Source organism: Triturus cristatus, chromosome 4_2 (assembly GCF_964204655.1).
Source record: "Triturus cristatus chromosome 4_2, aTriCri1.1, whole genome shotgun sequence".
NCBI classification, from domain to species: Eukaryota; Metazoa; Chordata; class Amphibia; order Caudata; family Salamandridae; genus Triturus; species Triturus cristatus.
In genome coordinates this window covers 762951973-762975846 of record NC_140586.1, presented here as the reverse complement: position 1 = coordinate 762975846, position 23874 = coordinate 762951973, and the positions used below count along the sequence as shown (strand labels likewise).

The 23874-nt window shown below is 39.3% G+C and overlaps 1 protein-coding gene across 1 annotated transcript; it reads right to left on the bottom strand.

Moving 5' to 3' along the window:
• Positions 1-9211: 9211 nt before the first annotated feature.
• On the bottom strand, positions 9212-23210 carry LOC146835004 (uncharacterized). The gene is made up of 2 exons (XM_085600165.1): positions 23101-23210; positions 9212-17792 (listed from the first exon to the last, which is right to left on the bottom strand). The coding sequence occupies exon 2, from the start codon at positions 17747-17749 to the stop codon at positions 11285-11287; it is 6465 nt and encodes a 2154-aa protein (XP_085456291.1). The 5' UTR covers positions 17750-17792; positions 23101-23210; the 3' UTR covers positions 9212-11284.
• Between the last annotated feature and the right edge of the window lie 664 nt (positions 23211-23874).

The window sequence follows — 23874 nt, the reverse complement described above, 5'->3', positions numbered from 1 at the left end:
ATCCGGTAAAACACGCTGCTTTACACTCCTTCTGGACTAAGCCTGAAGGCTGCTCTCTACAGCTACCACTTAGAAAGCTTTCTAAGGTTGTCTAAGACCTCTTAAATCACCATAAGGGTTGTCTGGACTGGTGCAAGGTGCCCACTTACATTAGTGCACATCATATATCAGGCCAGCTTCTCACAGCCTTGTTATGACTTTCTCAGTAAGGTATAGTTTGGATCCTATGGCACAGCGAGCACTGGACCCACATATGGACATATCATTGTTCACAGTTATGTAAAATGAGTTTATACTTTAACCCTAATTGCCCAAGATGCATGGTATAGTGTCGGAGATTGTTACATCGCTCAGCCTTAAGGCAGTTGTGTTGGAAAAGGACCCTTTCTTGAGGTTCACCCCAAAACTTTTGCCTTCCACCTCCTATTTTTCTGGTCTCGTTTTTGTTGGGTTTAGGACTCTGGGCACTTTACCACTGCTGACCAGTGCTAAAGTGCATGTGCTCTCTCCTCTACACATGGTATCAATGGTTTACACCAGTTTGGCACATTTGATTTACTTGTAAGTCCCTTGTAAAGTGATAAACTATATACCCAGGGCCTGTATTTCACTTTCAACTTGGCATTTAAAATAGGGGTGGGCGGAATTTGCAGAGTCGCGCTACCGCAAAGCTCAGCGAAACGGTAAAAAATCTCCGCGAGCACGCAGAAATTTTGCAAACATGCGGAATGCATGTTCGCGATGCTTTTTTCCGGTTCGCGAGCGCTGTTTGCGTGCTTGGGGTGAAATATCTCGTGAACACGCATTTTGAGAAAGTGAACAAGCAAAAAATTCCGCGAAGCAGCAGAACACAGAATTTTGGGCAATTCCGCGTTCTCCACGGAACGCGAAATTACCCAAATTCCGCAAATTCCGCAAGCGGAAAGGAATTCACCGCCCAGGCCTAATTTAAAACTACTTACCAAGCGTCAAACTCCCCCTTTTATTACATATGTCACCACTAATGTATGTCCTTGGTAGGTCCAAGGACAGGGTGCTATGTAAGTAAAAGGTAGGACATGTACATTTATGTTTTGCATGTCCTGGTAGTGACAAACAGCCTATTTTGTTTTTCACTCATAAGCCAGCATTGGGAATTCCTTAATACACTTTCCAGCTATAATTCCTATTCACAGGAGTCTTTTCCATGTTTTATACATTGTTAATGACAAATCCTCCTTACTGGTGAAGTTGGATTTCACAGTACTATTTTAGAAATGCCACTTTTAGAAAGCGGACATTTTCTCCGAGCTTATAACTCTGTGTGCTTTGTAGCCTGTCTCCAATACACATCTGAGCTGGGCAACAGCAACACTTTGTGCATTCCCTCTAGACAAACACAGGAAGGTGAGAGTCATCTGCATTATGAGCACTCATCTGCATTCCTCTACATTCTTATGGGTCTTCCTAGGCAGGGAGGAATAGGAGGGGCTTAAACTTCAAGGGGTAGTGTCCTGTTCAAACACAAAGCACTGCTTTACACACCAGGGTTAGCCTGGCAGACAGGACTGGGTTAAAAGGGATCCTTGTGCACTTAATACAGACTTTTTTAAGTCATCCCCAACATGAATGGCACTTTTGGGTATAAGTACTGGGTCTCTGGCCGCCTAAAATCAGACACATCTGGATTTTGAACTGAACCTGTTGGAAGAAGTGGTGTGCTGCTCAAAGGACTCAACTGGACTGATTTTCTGGAAGGAATGCTTTCTTGCTTGTTGCCCTGCTGGCTGCTTATGCCTGACTCCACTGGAAGGACTCTGCCTTCCCTCCAAGTGATCTCCAAGGTCTTGCTGGCTTCCGTCCTGTTTTCTGAAGTCTCAGGGACATAAAAGGCATCCAACATTTCTGCTGGTCTTCTGGGTCTTCTGTGAGTCCTACCCTTGCCTAGGGTACCCCCTTTATGTTCTGGACCTCAGAAGTGTGTTCTTGTAGCTTTGTCCACATTGACGTCACCACAGCGGTGACTTTGCACCGATCGGAACCGACGCAGCGCCTTCAATGCTGAAGCAGTAGGCACTCGATGACAGCGATTTTACAATCGTCGCAGCTTGAGATTGACGCAGCGCCTAGTGCAAAGGGGTACGACACCGAAGCTCCCATCGATGGCGTGGATGGGCTCTGATTCTCACCTCTATCCATGGTTCAGCAACACGCCTCCTGGACTCCTTGCCTCGAATCTTCTGCATCGACACTTTGCTCCATTCAAGGTACTTTGTTAGCGGGACCTGTCTGAGTCCTGTAGCCGGCCTTCCCTCGATCGCAGTCGGCCAGAACTTTGGATTTACCCCATCTTCCGAATTTATCATTTTGCCCTTCACTGCAACCTCCTTTACAGTGCAAAAATATCATAACCATGTACCTTTTTTCTTTTATTCAGTACCACTGTACATCTAACGTTTGTGATTGTATCACATCCATGCATTTATTTAAAGAGCTCTAACATCCTCTATGATCTGTCGCACTATACAACTCTGAATTAATACATCAAAATCACACCGTGTGCTGTTGATGTGCATTGGGTAATAATGCCTTTGAATTCTGTACCTGAGTCAGGTGCGCAAACAAGATAGGTACTTATGCAATGCAATACTTCACTGGCGTAACGAAACTTGAGGGTGCTCCTCCTGCACAGCACCAGCAGGGGGCCGTCTGCCGCCAGGAGGTCGCCCCCCTACCCTCCTCCCCACCCGCACCACTGGGGCTTTTGTTACGCCACTGCAATACACTTTTAAAAGCTATGCCGTAAGAACCTTCAATAAATGGGGAAAATTCTGTACCGGTTGCACTCATGCTGCTTAAATAAACGACGAAATATAACTTGCAATAAATTATCATCTTGATTTTGCTGCCATCTACTGGAAATTTGAATAATTACACTTACTAATTCGGGGCTCTGTATTGTTCCTTCAGTCTATGAGCTCTTTATTCTGACAGATACCACTGATTTAGGAGAGTTTGCAAAATACTCATCAGACACCTGCAGAAACGAACGTCTAGAGGGGGAAGGTGACAAAAATAAAGAAACGTTTTCATGGCAGATTCTTCAAAGTGCAGTTCTACTGTGTGAGACTTGTGAAGTGATAGATCAAACAAGCACTGGGATTTATAGTAATAGCGGCTATTGCATTGTGAAAAGGACTTACTTCTTCAACAACAGCAGTGCAAGATTCCCTCAGACCAAGGTAGGTGTTAGTTGTGCACTCTACGCCACCATCAAAGAACCCAGTGGTGGTTGCCAAGCCAGGACAGCCAGGCGCAGCCGGCACAGGTAACAGCGGTGGGCAGTGGAGCGGTGCAGTGGGGGGCGGCAATGCTTGCGGGTGGAGGGGGTTCACAGGGGTCGCAAGGAGGAGGTCATGGGGGGTCACACTGGGGAGGGGGGTAACAAATAAATAAACTTACCTTGAGGCCGGGTTCCGCATGTCTGCTCTTGCTCTCCTGCCTCCGACTCCAGGAACAGGAAGCAGGCATCCAGTCTCCCTCCACTAAGCCAGTCACAACGCTGCAATGTAGCATTGTGATTGGTCTGAGCGCCGTGGCTTGGCTCTCAGCCAGGGGCTGGAGGGGTGGGCGTGTTCTCCATGCAGGCTGTAATGCAGCCTACATGGAGAATGGGAAAATTGCGCATGACTGGTTTGGGCAGCCCGAGAGGGCCGACCAAACAGTCATTGCACACTTTGAAGTGGGCAAACCACTCCTCCCCTGCTCCAAGAGTAGAGCAGCCCCGCCCACCCTCCCATCTGCAAAGCAGCAGGACACAAAACATACAATTAAAATAATTCCAGATTATTATCATTTGATGTTTCTACTTGGCACTGCTTAAAAGCAGTGGGGCGACACTTCTCTGCCATAGCGGAGGAGCCGCAAATAGGGGCAGGGCAGAAGTGGACAGATGACAAGATAGGGAAAGTAAAATCCCCCCAAATAAACCCACTTACCTTGCACTCGCCGCATCACCGGCTTCGCGAAACGGCGAGCACAAGGTAAGTGGTTTTAGTTTTTTATTTTACTTTCTCTATCCCGTCGTCTGTCCACTCCTCCCCACCCCCACCAGCCCCGCCCTTGGGCCTATCGCTGTTATCTGTGCTGGCTGTTATGATGTTTACTAGCGCGTGATAGCGAATGCGCTCAAGCTCTCCTGCGTGAGAGCATCCCAGTTCTCCTTCCCTCCCATTGGTTGCCACAACATTCCACATGCCCTGGTGTTCTCTGTCCCCAACTGTCAACGATCTTTATCTGACGAAAAGACGTTCTTCCCGCACCTGTGTGGGGCTGTTTTGAATAAAGCTTCTACTTACGAAACGTTTCAGCTTCGTTCCTACACTGGCCTCGCCTGAGGACAGCCATCACTGGCTTTCCCTGTCCACGTTTTCCAACTTCCGGGAAGGTAAAACAATCACCCTGCCTCACAGGGAGAACACTTCCTGAGACTGAGGGGTATTGATTTTATGTTTCTGAACAACCTACTAAGCTTCAGAAGAAAAGATAATTTATAGAGGGGCAAACAAGCTGCCGCTCGATATTTTGCTTTCAGATCACCTGCCGCTTCGTTGAAAACACTGAAGGAACAGAGATCCCCACTAGGCAGGTGAAACCTTATGTGTTCCACCTATCACATTCTCCAACAAACTTCTTAAATTATTTACAACATGCACCGACTAAGCACTTCATTCTATTACACCCAATACAGCGTGTCACAGTCCGACGCAGGATCGAGCAACTCATCACCAAAGACACAAAGGTACAATTCCCAGCAGGCCGATCAGACTCCTGAGCTAATTCTACACCACCATTTCCCATATTTACATGGAGTGCTACTCGCTGCCTGGTTCAAGTAATTTACAATTACCTCTAACTGCCTTTAACAAGGTGTATTAAAAATTTGGAAACCCTATTTGTATATATTTCCACCTCAATCCCAGGGTTTCAAGCAGGTCTCTATTCCACGAATGATAATCAGTCCTAAATCTATTGTCACGAGTCTTCACCCAAAAAGGTAGAAATATGGCACCAACCAATAGAAGATCTTGCGTTGCATGATGTGCCCAAATAGCCTTTTTGTTGCTTTCCTAGCATCATCTCTCCTTGTAAATGGCAATTAAACTGCTGTTTTCACTAAACTATTTATCCTTTCGACCAGTGGCTGCAAAACATGATTTGCTCTTTGGGATAATCTTCTTTCTGTAAAACATGACTACTTCTGGGTATCCCTATGGCAAATATAGAGGCATATTATCAAGAAACGGCGTTAAAATTATCGCCGGTGTAGAGGCAGAAAACTGCCGCTAAAGCGGCGATAATGGGCTTGATAATATGCCCTTGAGAATTCCCATAGAAGCCCATGTTCTGGTGTCAACATGGCCTTCTATTGGAATTCTCTGCGGCATATTATCAAGCCCATTATCGCCGCTTTAGCAGCAGTTTCTTGCCGCTAAAGCGGCGATAATTTTATCGCCTGTCTTGATAATATGCCCCATAGTTTTTACCGATTTTGAAACTAAGTCAACCATGACCACTGAAAACCTTTTACCCTCTTGCTAAGAGCCCATTTGAATGACAAAATCTAACTTGATCTTCTGCCATATTCTTATCAATCCAGATGCTTAATATTTCAACATCTGATTTTTAAACGTTTGTCACTCTGCCCACAATCAGCAGACCTACCTGCCAGGGGTGCAATGTGATTATCCACCAGCAACCACCAACAATGTCCCGGTTTAGGGAATGTTCAAATAGCCCTAATCAGAGCTGCTCCCATGTCCGGTGAAGTTTTTGGCATATAGGATGCAGCCCCATTTTTGCCTCCCCTTTCCAGCAATGCCTCTCACAAGCAGATTCCTACTAGTGGATTGCGGTGTGCAGCGATCCATGAGCAGGAATCCCACTAGTCCCAACTAGTAACAAGGAAGAGTGAAAGGTGGGGTTGACCCTTGTAGAACAAGGCCAACCCCTGGGGCAATATTTTTAAATACATTTGTGGATTTGTTCCCTTGTAGAAGCAATCGTACCCCCCCCCCCCCGTGGACTATAAAATAAATGGAAAAAATAGAAAAAATAAATGAAATCGACAGGGGGTTGGCCCTCACACAGAAAACCTGACCCCATGTGGGGGTAATTTTGTTTTCCACATGTATGGTTTCCCTTGGGGCCACAATCAGCCCCAGGGAAAACCCCCCCATATATATATATATATATATATATATATTATATTATATATATATATATATATATATTCACTTAAAAAACCATAGGTTTCACACATGTTATAGTTAGTAGGACATTTCACTCGTGAAAAACCAATGAAATTCCCCCGTTATAGTTAGTGCAGGCAACTATAACTCACGCGACCGCAATCCTCTGCTGATGACGTCAGATATTACATCACTGATGACATATGTGTTTTTCTGAAAAAAAAATATTTGTAATATATGTATAGCTAAAAATTAATGGAAGAAGACATGGGTAAATAAGTGTCTAAATACAGTGATGTAATATCTGTCGTCATCAGCAGAGGATTGCGGTCGCGTGAGTTATAGTTGCCTGCACTAACTATAACGGGGGAATTTCATTGGTTTTTCACGAGAGAAATGTCCTACTAACTATAACGTGTGAAACCTATGGTTTTTTTAAGTGAAAATATATATATATATATATATATATATATATATATATATATATATATATATATATTTACACCCACTAATATATTACCTTACGGCCTAGTTTCCAATAACTTTGGTGCCGTTTGACGAATCTTCGTGAAATCTTCAAAACCAATGGGGCGGTCATGTCAGCTTCTGTCCTGAAACTTTGAGAGTAATCAGTCAAGTGGGGGCTGAGAAAGGGGGGGTCCCGTACCACTTCTTGCTCATGTTAATTTCCATAGGCAGCTATAGTCTGAACTGCTGAACGGAATTGGACCAAATTTGGCAGAAAGGTAGCTCTTGGTCCACGGTGCACTCTTTTTGTTAACTGGCGTAAAACCATTCAGTAGTTCCTGAGAAATATGAAGATATCTCAGAAATACAACTGTGGCCGCGGTGGATCCGCGAACCCTCCCGATCTCGTGCCTGAGATCTGATTGGCTTCCATCACTTCAAACCAGGAAGTGTTGGCAGCCATCTTGTGACTTGGTTGAACCGAGTTACAAGAAATAACCTTAAAAGAAAATAAGGGGGCAGGGTAGAAACACCCTGACACCCTAGGCCTGATCAGGGGGTTCCACTCGGACCCCCATGGTCCAACATGTATATTTATATATATATATATTCACTGAAAAAACCATAGGTTTCACACACGTTATAGTTAGGAATTAGCATTTAAAAAACCTTAGAAATTCAGTGAAAAAACCATAGGTTTCACACATGTTATAGTTAGCTGGACATTTTACTCGTAAAAAACCAATGAAATTGCCCCGTTATAGTTAGTTCAGCTAACTATAACTCGCGCGCCCGCAATGCACTGCTGATGACGTCACATATTACATCACTCATGACATGGTCAGTGACATCACTCATGACATCACTGATGACATCTCAAATGACATCACTGATGACATCACTGATGACATCATCTAGTGAATGTGTGTTATTCTGAAAATTAAATATGTTTTATATATGTATATCTCATGGTCGATGGAAGAATAAATGGGTATATAAGTGTCTAAATGGATGATTTGTTTTTGAAAAATTGATTGTGTAACTGACTGATTAAGTGTATCATAGTGAATACATGGCTTAGTGAATAATGTTTAAATATGTAAATATCTGTATCAGTCTCTCACTTTGTGTATAAGTGGCTGCATGGGTTGGTGAGTAGCTACATGGGTGCCTATTTAGGTTATTAGTTGTTTTTTTGAGTATCAGTCTGAGTGTCTGCATGGTTCGGTGGGGGGTATTACGTAGTGCATCGGTGCATTAATGAGTGACTCACTGTTTGTATGTGTTGAACACAGCATGTGTGCAGGACTGTATGGGTGGATGAGTGTGTGTATGGGTGTGTTAGTGAGTGAATGACTGTCTCAATAGTGTCTTCAGGAGTAACTACATACGTTTTAAACTAGTATATGTGACTATTGGTGTATATATGTGAGTATATGTGAAAGTGAGAGATTGAAAGAGTTCCTGTATGAATAAGTATGTGTTTCTATAAGTGATTGTTTAAAAGACTAAGTATGTGTAAGTTTCCGTAGAAGTAAGTGTGGTGGTGTGTGTATAACTGTATATGCAAGTAAATGTATGTTTGATTCTTTATTAGCATGAGTGACTATGTGTGTGAGTAACTCTATGGATGAGTGGCATTGTGTAACAGGATGTATAGATGTATGAGTACATATGATGAGTGAGTACATGTATGAGTGACTGTATAGGACTGTTGGTGAATGAGTGGATGTGTATGTGGATCTTAGAATTACTGAAGAGGTTGTTGTAACTGGTATTGGTATGTCCATTGTTTTGAAATTTTTAGTCTCTATTTTTGAATGTGTGTATCAAAGCTTATATTAAGGTGAGAGGAGGTCTGCCACTCTATCACAAGGATGATGTCATCAGTGATGTCATCAGTGATGTCATTTGAGATGTCATCAGTGATGTCATGAGTGATGTCACTGACCATGTCATGAGTGATGTAATATGTGACGTCATCAGCAGTGCATTGCGGGCGGGCGAGTTATAGTTAGCTGAACTAACTATAACGGGGCAATTTCATTGGTTTTTTACGAGTAAAATGTCCAGCTAACTATAACATGTGTGAAACCTATGGTTTTTTCACTGAATTTCTAAGGTTTTTTAAATGCTAATTCCTAACTATAACGTGTGTGAAACCTATGGTTTTTTCAGTGAATTTCTAAGGTTTTTTAAATGCTAATTCCTAACTATAACGTGTGTGAAACCCATGGTTTTTTCATTGAATTTGCAAGGTTTTTTAAATGCTAATTCCTAACTATAACGTGTGTGAAACCCATGGTTTTTTCAGTGAATTTGCAAGGTTTTTTAAATGCTATTTTTTTTTTATATTCTTCATTTTTTTCAAACATATTTTTATTTTAATTTTCTTATCTTTTATAAAGACTATGCTTTAATTTTTAAAATCCTTAAATATTTTTTTTATATATATTTTTTAAAATAAACATGTAAAATTTATTTCCAGATTTTTTTTTTTTTTTTTTATAGTACGCGTACCGTAAGCTCACGGTAAGCGTACGGTTTACGCAACGTCCGTAATCTATCTACGCTGCTTGCGTATAGTTACGCACTTTGCGTAGCCGCGCGTACTGCGCGTGGGACGCGTGCGCGCTTACGCAACACGCGCACGTTACGCGGAAGTGCCGGGAAATGACTGTTATGCGCATGTGCGCAAGCGCGTGTCTTTTTTACGCGCACGCGTACTTTTTGCCGTAAGCGCACCGTAAGCGTACCGTAAGCGTACGGTAGGTCATGTGATCTTGAAACACAACTTTTGATTGGTTGAAACTACTTTCAGTTCTAGAACTCTCCTACACCACACCCATTCCCCTCATTTCTGCTTGTGATCCCTTGGGAGAAGGAGCTGGTTTGTCTTTGGGATACGATGGCAGAACAGCAGAGCTCTTCTGAGAGTGAGGCTAGCACCAGCAGCACTGTCTTGAGGCAGAGAGCGAGGAAAGTAAAACCTTCTTATGTTTGGGATTATTTTACTTTTCCAGAAGGCCAGCAAAAGGTGAATGCACCCTTAGTTACTTGCAAGCTGTGTCAGCGTGTACTTTCTAGAGGTAATCCTGACAGGAAGTATTCCTTTGGGAATCACACCATGATGAGGCACCTCAAGGATGTACACAAAAGGACACATGCTCAACTTTTTGGAGGTAACTCTTCAGAAAGACGAGCCAGTACATCCACAGCAGCTCAGCCTGGACCATCACCTGCAGAGCTTACTCCTTCTTCTGCAGCTCAGGTGAGCCCTTCATCTGTGGGGGGAGAATCTCCTTTTGCTGGCCCTCTGGAAATGAACCCTCGATTTCGGAAGGTTGATATTCATTGCACATTTTGTAAAGCTCTAATTTGTTATAGGGAGACCAGTGTTTCCCTAGTGAATAACAAAATAGATCAGCACATTTGTAGCTTTGAATGATTTTCCCATGGTTCCTTTCCTCTGTCCCTGCATGAACACAACGGTTCTTTTAAGAGCCAACCTTATCTTTCATCTTTTTTTTACATTTTTTTTAAAAAACTTTTTTTTTTTACCGTACGCGTACGGTAAGCGTACCTTTTTTTTTATTTTTTAAAAAAAACACTAAAAATCATTTTTCACATTACAAGGTCCTTGAAAGACTACAATTATTACTATTGACTTACCATACTCACTGAAAAAAATATTTATTCATTTGTTTTTTTAAAAAATAGTTTTTAAAATGGTTGTAGTTTACGAAAATTTTCTATATCGATCTGAAAAAAAAGAAAAAAGTATTAATATTTTTAAAACATTTTATAATACAGTACACATATTTACATTTTTTCCCAAAAAATATTTTTGCCTTATTTTTGCTGTTTTCAGAATATATTGCATTTCACTATAAATTGTGAAAGCAATTGCATTCATCATTTTACAGCGGGCAAAAAAAAATAACAATCTCAAAGATTGTATTAAAAAAGCCCAGAATCTCTTCTCACTTAAACTTATCATTACAGAAATGCATATTATTCTTAAAAAATGTCATCTAAAAACAATACTTTTTTCTTTAAAATACCGTCTGATATTTTTGTTTCAGAAGTACATTCACAATAATATATCTCAAATAACTCCAAAATACATCTGATTTTATTTCCTTTAGGCCAAATAGTATTTTTTATTCTTTCCCTGGAATAAATTTCCAAGGGAAAACCATTAAAATTCTAAAGTTTAATCTGTCCAGATCTCACCGATTCTCTGTAACATTTTGGTTCACGAAAATTTTTCGAATAATTTATTTAGTCCACAATAGAATTGCTTACTTTTCCACATGGCCAAATAGTAATTTTTGAAATTATTTTTGAAAAAATTTCCAGTGGCAGTCCAATAACATTCCAAAATTTAAAATGTGCAGAAGTTACCGATAATCTCTAAATTATTGGTTTTTCAAAATTGCATTAAAAATTTAAAAAGTCCACATTACAATTGGTTATCTTTCCTTTAGGCCAAATGATAATTTTAAAAATCTTTTTTCTACAAAATTGCAATGGTAATCCTGTAAAATGGTAAAATTATTTTGTCCAGATCTTGCCAAGTCTCTCTAAAATTTAGGTTTCAGGAAGATTAGATAGGAATTTGCTAAATCAAAAGGCAAACGTTGTTTGAAAATCAATTGGGAATCATTACACAGTGTCCATCCTTTTTCACATTTTAGATAAACTGTGTAATGTCCAGAAGTAACAGTAGGTCCATCATGGAAAATTATTGCAACAGTTACAAAAGTTTTTCCTGAAATTGATAATTGCTGTCCTGTAAACTTCTTTATTAAAGTATCCAATTTTGATCCATCAGCTCTACATCGTTGCATCATTAAAATTACATACTGTCCGTATTCCCTTAAAATTAATGTTGATAACATGTCAGAATTACACTCACCACATTTCATGCTATGATTAGCATCTTTAACTAAGTTTGCAAAAGTGACTGTTTTACTCTCTGGCAATGTCAAATAAATAAACCTTTCATTATCAACAATAGAACCACTTATATTATAACAATTATCACAACTATGTTCCCATTTATAAGAGAGACCAAAAAAAATGTCAATGGGAACTCCTTCTTCTTCCACTACCTGAAGAAAATACATCAAAAATTCGTGAGCATCTTGCTGTTCATTTTGAGAAAACTGTGTTCGTCCTGAACATACATCTAAAAGTTTTCTAATATCAGTAGCACTTTCTATTTGAGTTTTATCTTTACTCAGCTTTTGAAAAAGGAGACTGAGCTCTGAACAGAATCTTTTTCCCTGATTTATTATTATCTGCTCTTGCAAACTTTCCAGATAAAAAGCAACATTCAGCACTACATTTGCGTAGCAGTTGACACCAGAGCTATTTTCAAAATGACATCCTACAACCTGTTCTTCATTTTCCTTATTCTTTTTGCTTGCAATTACATCACTCCTCTTTTTTTTCCTCTTCTCTACATCTTCATTACAGATATTCTCATTTCTCCTTTTACGAGAAACTACACGTTTCTCCAACACAGGATACTGACCTAAATGAGGAGCATAGCTTCTTCTTAATCTATTATACTCCTTTACACAGTTTGTATCAGCACTAACTTTTGAGTCATCGAAGTCTATCATGAATAAACCTGATAATGTTTTGACTCGTGACAAAGCAACATATGCCATACCTTCTTTGAACACACTAGATCCAATGTTCACAAATGCACAATCTACAGTCAATCCTTGAGACTTGTGAATAGTTACAGCATATGCTAGAGAAAACGGAAACTGCTTCCTACGTACATATAAGTCTTTCACAAGCATGAAACGAACTGAACAACGACAAATGTCTTTAACTTCCTCTATCTGATCAAATTTTATTTTTAACCATTCAATTCCATCTTTTTTCTGATAATTAATAAAACCCACAACTCTTCCCATCGCTCCATTTACTAAGCCTTTTTCAACATCCAAATTTCTCCTTAAAAACACTCTACAGTTCATGCAAACATATAGATTTTTTTCTAATCCTGCTGTTTTGGAGATGTTCTTCTCTAGTGAGTCCAATTTATTTTTCAGTTTGCCTGTTACTGTGACAGTAATTCTTCCATCCTCAATTTTGTCCACTGCTTCCAATTTCATGATCTCTTCCTTTTCCAATTTCAAAAGCTCCTCATTGAATATTGAGCATTCACGTAGAGTTGGCATTAAGCAGATGACACTTTTGTTTTCTGCAATGTTCTTGTATATCTTCTCTGCAACTATTTCTTCCTTTGGAAATAAATTATGTAGCAGCCGAGTCTGTAATGCTTTTTTGCCAGCTTCTGTGAGTAGTCCAATCCTGATATCTTTCAGAATACTTCCATATTCTTCATCGTTTGCTTGCCTCATATTAGTTGTAAGTTCCTTGTACTCAAAGAAGGACCAAATATTTGTATTACCGATGCTTCCCAATGACTTCTTCGTGTCTTCATGTGTCACAGTATTAAACACTGGTTGTCCTTTAACCGGAGTAAGTTGCAAAAGATCCCCAAAAACGATGACGTGTTTTCCACCAAATAACACGTCATAGTCTGTCTTCAAAATTTGCTGCATTCTTAAATGCACAAAGGCAAGCATTAAGTTTGATACCATGCTCACCTCATCAATAATGAGAACTTGCATCTTCTTCAATACTCTTGAAACTTCCAAGCATGCTTCTCCAGTTAGCTTGTTGAATTGTATTTTGTTCTCATGCTCCACTGGTAACATTAGCAAACGATGTAAGGTGATTCCTTTTATGTTATATGCTGCTAACCCAGTTGGAGCAGTAACCACACAAGACAAAGTAGAATCTGTTTTTTGCTTTAGGTAGCTTCTGATGACTTTAATTAGGAAACTTTTTCCAGTGCCAGCTTGTCCGCTTACATACATCCTGATTGGATGAAATGATGTGCATGAGCACTCTTTTTTTTCATGTAGAAATCCGTGTTCAATTTTGTTTTTGATCTCTTCATAAATTTGTTGCTGCTCTTGATTCAGTTGTCTTTCCAAATTTTCTAAGTCTATAAATTCTTCTTGAGCTTGATTCATAGCCGTTTCCACTTCATTCATGGCTATTGATGCTTCATTTTCAACGATTGGTTGTCCTAGGGGATCTTGACTGTATGTTCCTGAACTTTGGCTGTCCTGAGAACTGTCTCTAGCAATTTCTGCTGCAATTGTAGTTTCCTGTTCAATTTCTTCATTTAACATTTGCAGATAAGTTGAGAATGTACTGCATTGTATGCTGTCTTTGCAAGCATTAAAAGAATCTTCATAGCTCTGGAATTCTCCCAGTAGTTCATCCTCTGAACGCCATGGTTTAAACAACTGTAAAAGAGCCAAGTAGTAAAATTCTTTCTTGTCGGTAGTGTCGCAACTCAGCTTCCGGTGATTTATCAAACTTCCTTTGGTTTGCTTCACCAAACATCCTTCTTCACCAACGACTTTATATTTTCCATTATTGATGTCTTCTGCAGCTTTCCGTGAATAAATGTAGTTCTGCAGCACTTCATAGAGACACATGTTCTCCAGATGATGACTTCTCTTGGGATAATATGTGTCCAACATGTTTGTTTTCAATATATCTGTACTTTCAGGTTCGTACTGTGCCAAATATTCAATTTCTCCAACAGATTTCAGTACCCGATTTCTCATTGCTGCAAGGCCTAAACTTGCCCAAATTATTCTTCTTGACTTCGAGTAGAGACTTGCAGAAGATAATCTATCTGAACATTCGTAGGATCCAATTTCTCGATGCGATAACATCTTCAAACTGAAACTGTACAGCTTCTTACTGACAGTCTTCTCGTGAGAAATCTCTTCCCACATTTCCTTCAATTCTGTTTTTTCTGATTTCGTAATGTAAGACGTTACATATCGAGCAACAGCAATGGAATTGTCAGCAACATACTGTATATCCATGTTAGCGTTCCACATGGATAAAATGACTGGGTTGTAGTCATTTATATTTTTTGATTCTTCTTTTCTTTTAAGGTTGTAGGTATTCTTAGGTGATTTTCTTGTGATAGTATGTCTCACAGCTGACATAAAACTGTTGACTCTTCCATTTGTAAGAACAGGTCTAGGAAATCCAAATCGACATTTAGTGTAGTATTTTTCTTTGCTCTTGTATTTCCGTCGACAGTATTTTCCACACCGATGACTTTGGAAACGTAGAACTTGCTCCTTTAACTTGTACTCTTCTGTGCTTTTAGGTATAGCACATGTTGCATATTCTTCAATGTAAGATAACACTGCTTCATCAGTATCTGTTCCAAACTTTGGGGCATCCTTGATCCACAGCAGCATATGAATATGAGGAGCACCTCTTGCCTGGTACTCTTTTCTCCAAAAGAAATCCACTACTTCTCCAAGGGGTGGATTTTTTTTATTGCAGATGAAGGACATCATAGCCTCAAATCTATGATTGAAATATCTGCAAACATTAACCGGATCCAATGAGCACAGTTCTCCTGCTGTCTTGTATTCGATGTTTTCAATGTTTGAATTGGCCTCTCGTAGAAAATCCAGTAAATCATCCCAAGCGTACTCGGCGCAGCTTAGGGTAAGGAACCATGTTGGTGTTCCTAAATTGCGTAACATGCATTTTAGTTCACCATGGCGTCGGTACCAATATTCATTTGTCCCACGCTGACAAGCCATCAGATTGATCAGTTGTGTTTCCAAATGATCATCTCGGTGCTGCACTTTCTCCATAAAATCCTTAGCAGACACATTTTGTAAATGTACTCCACTTTTTAAAATGTGATTTACTGCATAAGACAGTGCAGACAAGTCGCTTTCAAATAAAAGATGGAACAAATAAGGGATACTTTGTCGAAATCTGGGATCTTCAGCATATAGTCTTGTAGTCCGATACTCAGAAGCTGGAATCTGTTCCGGACGTTCATCGTATCGTCCTCCTTTTCCTTTAGGAAACAGCTGGGGAAAACATCGAGCTTCCAAGCTCTCCTCCCATACACTCACGGGATTTCCTTTTGCTTTCTTCATCTGAAAGAGATCAATATTGTCTCCCATAACTTCTTTCGAATGGAGAGGATGTATGCTAAAATGTTCATAAATTTCTTCTTCCTTTGACTTGTCCACTTTTTCAATTTGTCCACTTGGTGTTTCTGTATCTCCTTGTAAATCTTCTTCTTCTTCTTCTTCTACTATATAAATTGATTCATACCATTTGTTATTTTTTTTCAAATACAAATTTGCTCTTTGTACTTTCCGCACATCTACCAGCTCCTGCCAAATCTTCTTATTCTTTGTAGGTACACCATTAACCAGAATAATTAATGGTTCAGTTTCCAAAGTATCCGCATCAATAGTTTCCATATTTTTTTTCAAATCCAAGGGCAAATACACCACTCTACCTTTTAAACCTCTCACTAAATCTGAAGGAGGTAATTTACCAGTTTTGGGCTCCATACGTACTATGGTCTGGAACGGATGAACACATTGAATGAGTATAGACTCATATGTATTTAATTCAGAAAGTTCAGCAGGAATAGCATCCAATTCTAAATTATTATGTACAGCTCTGGTCGGCATTCTATTTTCCTCTAACTTGTTGTAGCAGTATTTACAAATACGCTGATCTTCACCCAATTCAAAACAATTTTCAAGAAATATATATGTTGCAAAATCCATCCACTTATAATTATCTTCATTTTCACTCTTTCTGTAGAGATCAACATTCCTAGTTTGTTTTCTATAATGAGTTCTGCGGCAACAAATACAAGTAACATTTGGTCTTTCATTAGAGACTATTGCAAATTTTGTTATGTGATCATTAAATGTCTTACTTACACAAGGTTCTACATTCTCTTCCACTTCTGCCTCATTTACTGTGTCCTTCTCTGCACTGTTTTGTTCAGGACCAAAGTAACAAAACTGAATTTCATCAACAACCTTCTCTACATCTGATACCGTTCCTCGGAACAGAGCCCTATTCAATTCATTTAACTTTATTGCTGGACTTTTGGCAAAATACAACCGTCTCACAAACTTTCTCATTTCAGTATGATGAACAGCCAGCATCCTAAAATGATGGAAAACACTATTGCACACTTTTCTAGATAGACAAGCAAGAGAATGACCCTGCAAACCAGTATTCTCTCTCACTCTGCATGGATCCAGACTTTGAAGCACCTTAATCTTTTGTTTTACACTTTTTTTACTATATTCTCTTAGAAACTCTCGAAATCTGTCAATAGATTCCTGACGCACAGTGCAAATACTACTACAATTCCAAGTGTACACTGGGGCTTTAGGACGTCTCCCCATTGCCTCATCTGCCATCACTTGTACCTCATCTCTTGGAACCATTATCTCCTTCTCCATTATGCAACCATTTTTTACTTCGTATGAACGACCTCTGGTGTCAACTGCATGCAGCAAACTATTACTTTGAAAATAGCTCTCTTCATTAAAAAAAGGTTCACTACTTGAGCTATGCATCCACTTTCCTAAAAACACTTTACAAAAATTTGTTCTGTTCACTACTCTTTTGCTTTTGCTTTGTGATTTCAGTACATTAACCATTTTATCTAATGTACGCATCCTATTCAAAATTAATATGAATAGTTTCCTTTTTAATTCTAATGCCTTTGCTGCAATGGCTTCAATTTCTTTTTTTCTCTTATAATATTTAGCCTTTTGCTTATATTTCTTTATATCCTTTATCAAATTGGACATAACTCTTCTCTGAAACATTTTTCTACGTATCTCTTTAAATGCTGTTTTTCTGTTTATGTTAAACTTTTCAATTGCAGAAGGTATATTTGCATTAACTAAATCCTCAATTTTTTGCTGTTCTGTAGGTTTTGTTACATTTTTCCGAGAACAGACATTTTGTACATTTTTGTTTGTTTTCAATATTTTGTTTAGGAATTGTCTTTTTTGCTTACCAGAAGATTTTTTCTTTTTCCCAACATCAGCATCTTCTACTAACTTTGGTCCTCCAGTTGTCCTCAAATATAGTTTTTTTTTTAGCGTTTTTTGAACTCGAGATTTTGTAGGCATCTTAAATTTTGTTCACTGTTCTTCAGCAATACCTGCAAAAAAACTAAAAAAAAAATTCTTTATTGAATTTAAATATATTACTACATTTCTTTTCACAATAGTCACAAAACGAAATTTCTTTGCCAATTTGAATGCACACAAACTCCTCTTTTTTTTTGGGCAAGTGAAAATCTGTATAACAAACTGTCACATTATGAAACCAAGCTGTTTTTTTTTCAGACCACCACCGTGTATATTCTCTGTGACTGCCTACACTCCAGCAGGGGCAACCAGCCTTAGTGATGCTGAATGTATTTGCATTACAGACTTAAACCTGAAAACCCCACTCGCTTCTAATTACTGTGCATGACTATACATGGCAAGCACATGGGTGTGTGCTAAACCTCTGCTTCTTCCCCCAAAAATTCGCTCCTCTTTTCCATCTACTGCAACTGTGAAATCACCAGAGCAAGACGCAATACATTTCTGCCTATAATTCTTCTATGCACACAGAGTCATGTTTTCACATTAGTGCCAAAACGAAATTTCTTTGCCAATTTGAAAGCACACTTACTGCTCTTTTTTTTTCGGGCCAAGTGAAAATCTCTTTTTACACTTTGAAATCACTTTTACAGACTGACACATTCTGAAACCTTTTTTTTTAAATTTATTTAAATGCACATGTCCAAGCTGTTTTTTTTTCAGACCACCACCGTGTGTATTCTCTGTGACTGCCTACACTCCAGCAGGGGCAACCAGCCTTAGTGATGCTGAATGTATTTGCATTACAGACTTAAACCTGAAAACCCCACTCGCTTCTAATTACTGTGCATGACTATACATGGCAAGCACATGGGTGTGTGCTAAACCTCTGCTTCTTCCCCCAAAAATTCGCTCCTCTTTTCCATCTACTGCAACTGTGAAATCACCAGAGCAAGACGCAATACATTTCTGCCTATAATTCTTCTATGCACACAGAGTCATGTTTTCACATTAGTGCCAAAACGAAATTTCTTTGCCAATTTGAAAGCACACTTACTGCTCTTTTTTTTTCGGGCCAAGTGAAAATCTCTTTTTACACTTTGAAATCACTTTTACAGACTGACACATTCTGAAACCTTTTTTTTTAAATTTATTTAAATGCACATGTCCAAGCAGTTTTTTTTTCAGACCACCACCGTGTGTATTCTCTGTGACTGCCTACACTCCAGCAGGGGCAACCAGCCTTAGTGATGCTGAATGTATTTGCATTACAGACTTAAACCTGAAAACCCCACTCGCTTCTAATTACTGTGCATGACTATACATGGCAAGCACATGGGTGTGTGCTAAACCTCTGCTTCTTCCCCCAAAAATTCGCTCCTCTTTTCCATCTACTGCAACTGTGAAATCACCAGAGCAAGACGCAATACATTTCTGCCTATAATTCTTCTATGCACACAGAGTCATGTTTTCACATTAGTGCCAAAACGAAATTTCTTTGCCAATTTGAAAGCACACTTACTGCTCTTTTTTTTTCGGGCCAAGTGAAAATCTCTTTTTACACTTTGAAATCACTTTTACAGACTGACACATTCTGAAACCTTTTTTTTTTAATTTATTTAAATGCACATGTCCAAGCTGTTTTTTTTTCAGACCACCACCGTGTGCATTCTCTGTGACTGCCTACACTCCAGCAGGGGCAAACAGCCTTAGTGATGCTGAATGTATTTGCATTACAGACTTAAACCTGAAAACCCCACTCGCTTCTAATTACTGTGCATGACTATACATGGCAAGCACATGGGTGTGTGCTAAACCTCTGCTTCTTCCCCCAAAAATTCGCTCCTCTTTTCCATCTACTGCAACTGTGAAATCACCAGAGCAAGACGCAATACATTTCTGCCTATAATTCTTCTATGCACACAGAGTCATGTTTTCACATTAGTGCCAAAACGAAATTTCTTTGCCAATTTGAAAGCACACTTACTGCTCTTTTTTTTTCGGGCCAAGTGAAAATCTCTTTTTACACTTTGAAATCACTTTTACAGACTGACACATTCTGAAACCTTTTTTTTAAATTTATTTAAATGCACATGTCCAAGCTGTTTTTTTTTCAGACCACCACCGTGTGTATTCTCTGTGACTGCCTACACTCCAGCAGGGGCAACCAGCCTTAGTGATGCTGAATGTATTTGCATTACAGACTTAAACCTGAAAACCCCACTCGCTTCTAATTACTGTGCATGACTATACATGGCAAGCACATGGGTGTGTGCTAAACCTCTGCTTCTTCCCCCAAAAATTCGCTCCTCTTTTCCATCTACTGCAACTGTGAAATCACCAGAGCAAGACGCAATACATTTCTGCCTATAATTCTTCTATGCACACAGAGTCATGTTTTCACATTAGTGCCAAAACGAAATTTCTTTGCCAATTTGAAAGCACACTTACTGCTCTTTTTTTTTCGGGCCAAGTGAAAATCTCTTTTTACACTTTGAAATCACTTTTACAGACTGACACATTCTGAAACCTTTTTTTTTAAATTTATTTAAATGCACATGTCCAAGCTGTTTTTTTTTCAGACCACCACCGTGTGCATTCTCTGTGACTGCCTACACTCCAGCAGGGGCAAACAGCCTTAGTGATGCTGAATGTATTTGCATTACAGACTTAAACCTGAAAACCCCACTCGCTTCTAATTACTGTGCATGACTATACATGGCAAGCACATGGGTGTGTGCTAAACCTCTGCTTCTTCCCCCAAAAATTCGCTCCTCTTTTCCATCTACTGCAACTGTGAAATCACCAGAGCAAGACGCAATACATTTCTGCCTATAATTCTTCTATGCACACAGAGTCATGTTTTCACATTAGTCCCAAAACGAAATTTCTTTGCCAATTTGAAAGCACACTTACTGCTCTTTTTTTTTCGGGGGCAAGTGTATATCTCTTTTTTCAATTTGAAATCACTTTTACAGACTGACACATTCTGAAACCTTTTTTTTTAAATTTATTTAAATGCACATGTCCAAGCTGTTTTTTTTTCAGACCACCACCGTGTGTATTCTCTGTGACTGCCTACACTCCAGCAGGGGCAACCAGCCTTAGTGATGCTGAATGTATTTGCATTACAGACTTAAACCTGAAAACCCCACTCGCTTCTAATTACTGTGCATGACTATACATGGCAAGCACATGGGTGTGTGCTAAACCTCTGCTTCTTCCCCCAAAAATTCGCTCCTCTTTTCCATCTACTGCAACTGTGAAATCACCAGAGCAAGACGCAATACATTTCTGCCTATAATTCTTCTATGCACACAGAGTCATGTTTTCACATTAGTGCCAAAACGAAATTTCTTTGCCAATTTGAAAGCACACTTACTGCTCTTTTTTTTTCCGGCCAAGTGAAAATCTCTTTTTACACTTTGAAATCACTTTTACAGACTGACACATTCTGAAACCTTTTTTTTAAATTTATTTAAATGCACATGTCCAAGCTGTTTTTTTTTCAGACCACCACCGTGTGTATTCTCTGTGACTGCCTACACTCCAGCAGGGGCAACCAGCCTTAGTGATGCTGAATGTATTTGCATTACAGACTTAAACCTGAAAACCCCACTCGCTTCTAATTACTGTGCATGACTATACATGGCAAGCACATGGGTGTGTGCTAAACCTCTGCTTCTTCCCCCAAAAATTCGCTCCTCTTTTCCATCTACTGCAACTGTGAAATCAGCAGAGCAAGACGCAATACATTTCTGCCTATAATTCTTCTATGCACACAGAGTCATGTTTTCACATTAGTGCCAAAACGAAATTTCTTTGCCAATTTGAAAGCACACTTACTGCTCTTTTTTTTTCGGGCCAAGTGAAAATCTCTTTTTACACTTTGAAATCACTTTTACAGACTGACACATTCTGAAACCTTTTTTTTAAATTTATTTAAATGCACATGTCCAAGCTGTTTTTTTTTCAGACCACCACCGTGTGTATTCTCTGTGACTGCCTACACTCCAGCAGGGGCAACCAGCCTTAGTGATGCTGAATGTATTTGCATTACAGACTTAAACCTGAAAACCCCACTCGCTTCTAATTACTGTGCATGACTATACATGGCAAGCACATGGGTGTGTGCTAAACCTCTGCTTCTTCCCCCAAAAATTCGCTCCACTTTTCCATCTACTGCAACTGTGAAATCACCAGAGCAAGACGCAATACATTTCTGCCTATAATTCTTCTATGCACACAGAGTCATGTTTTCACATTAGTGCCAAAACGAAATTTCTTTGCCAATTTGAAAGCACACTTACTGCTCTTTTTTTTTCGGGCCAAGTGAAAATCTCTTTTTACACTTTGAAATCACTTTTACAGACTGACACATTCTGAAACCTTTTTTTTTAAATTTATTTAAATGCACATGTCCAAGCTGTTTTTTTTTCAGACCACCACCGTGTGTATTCTCTGTGACTGCCTACACTCCAGCAGGGGCAACCAGCCTTAGTGATGCTGAATGTATTTGCATTACAGACTTAAACCTGAAAACCCCACTCGCTTCTAATTACTGTGCATGACTATACATGGCAAGCACATGGGTGTGTGCTAAACCTCTGCTTCTTCCCCCAAAAATTCGCTCCTCTTTTCCATCTACTGCAACTGTGAAATCACCAGAGCAAGACGCAATACATTTCTGCCTATAATTCTTCTATGCACACAGAGTCATGTTTTCACATTAGTGCCAAAACGAAATTTCTTTGCCAATTTGAAAGCACACTTACTGCTCTTTTTTTTTCGGGCCAAGTGAAAATCTCTTTTTACACTTTGAAATCACTTTTACAGACTGACACATTCTGAAACCTTTTTTTTTAAATTTATTTAAATGCACATGTCCAAGCTGTTTTTTTTTCAGACCACCACCGTGTGTATTCTCTGTGACTGCCTACACTCCAGCAGGGGCAACCAGCCTTAGTGATGCTGAATGTATTTGCATTACAGACTTAAACCTGAAAACCCCACTCGCTTCTAATTACTGTGCATGACTATACATGGCAAGCACATGGGTGTGTGCTAAACCTCTGCTTCTTCCCCCAAAAATTCGCTCCTCTTTTCCATCTACTGCAACTGTGAAATCACCAGAGCAAGACGCAATACATTTCTGCCTATAATTCTTCTATGCACACACAGTCATGTTTTCACATTAGTGCCAAAACGAAATTTCTTTGCCAATTTGAAAGCACACTTACTGCTCTTTTTTTTTCGGGCCAAGTGAAAATCTCTTTTACAGACTGACACATTATGAATCCACCATGTGTAACTACAACAAAAACAATTCCCATTTCTATTATTCATTTCTTAAGTTACCACATACATCCCCTCTCAAACTGTAAACTCACCTTTAAAATTAGTTAGTTGTGAAAGAAATGTGTCACTCAAACAGCAGATTATCAGAGCCAGGATCTCTGTTCTGTACACCTCTCTCCTCTCAGCAGAACCAGATAATGGCAAACTTTCCCTCTATTTTTCCACACATATACATGTAAGTTTCAAATCTCAGTGCTTCCCCCTTTTTTTCAAATGTAATGACACATTTCTATTGGTTGAAAACCAACCCTTTTCCAAAAGTACCCTGCCCCCAACTTGACTTCTGCCTAGTACCCTTCCCCCAACTTGACTTCTGCCTGCTACCATAGCAACAGCTCATGGAACACTGCTGTGTGCAGTTAGGTCAGAAGTTCGACACACAATGTTTCAATTCCACAGAGCAAGAGTGCTTGACTTTTCAAACCTAACTGCAAATCCATAGTACTGTTCTTTGGTTACACATTTTTTTGTACCAATACAAAACATGCTTCTATTAATTTTCACATACAGCCTAGTTTTTTTTCTAGAATGGTATGAAACAGCCAATCAGTTCTTTTTGTTTTGTAAAAAATATGTATGCCTCCATTTCCAAACTGTCTTTCTTTTCATATTGCCATTCTACTGAAAGACACCTCCTGAGTGCATCCAGTTCTCCTTTGAAGATGTTCACAGTGTGGATTGTAGGGCACAGCTATGTCTTCTGGAGTGAAAAGTTTGCAGAGAAAACAGATATGGTGAGAGACCTTGCTTTGCCAAATGTAGACATTAAATGGATTGGTCAGAGAGGGTTAAAGTGGCACCAATTG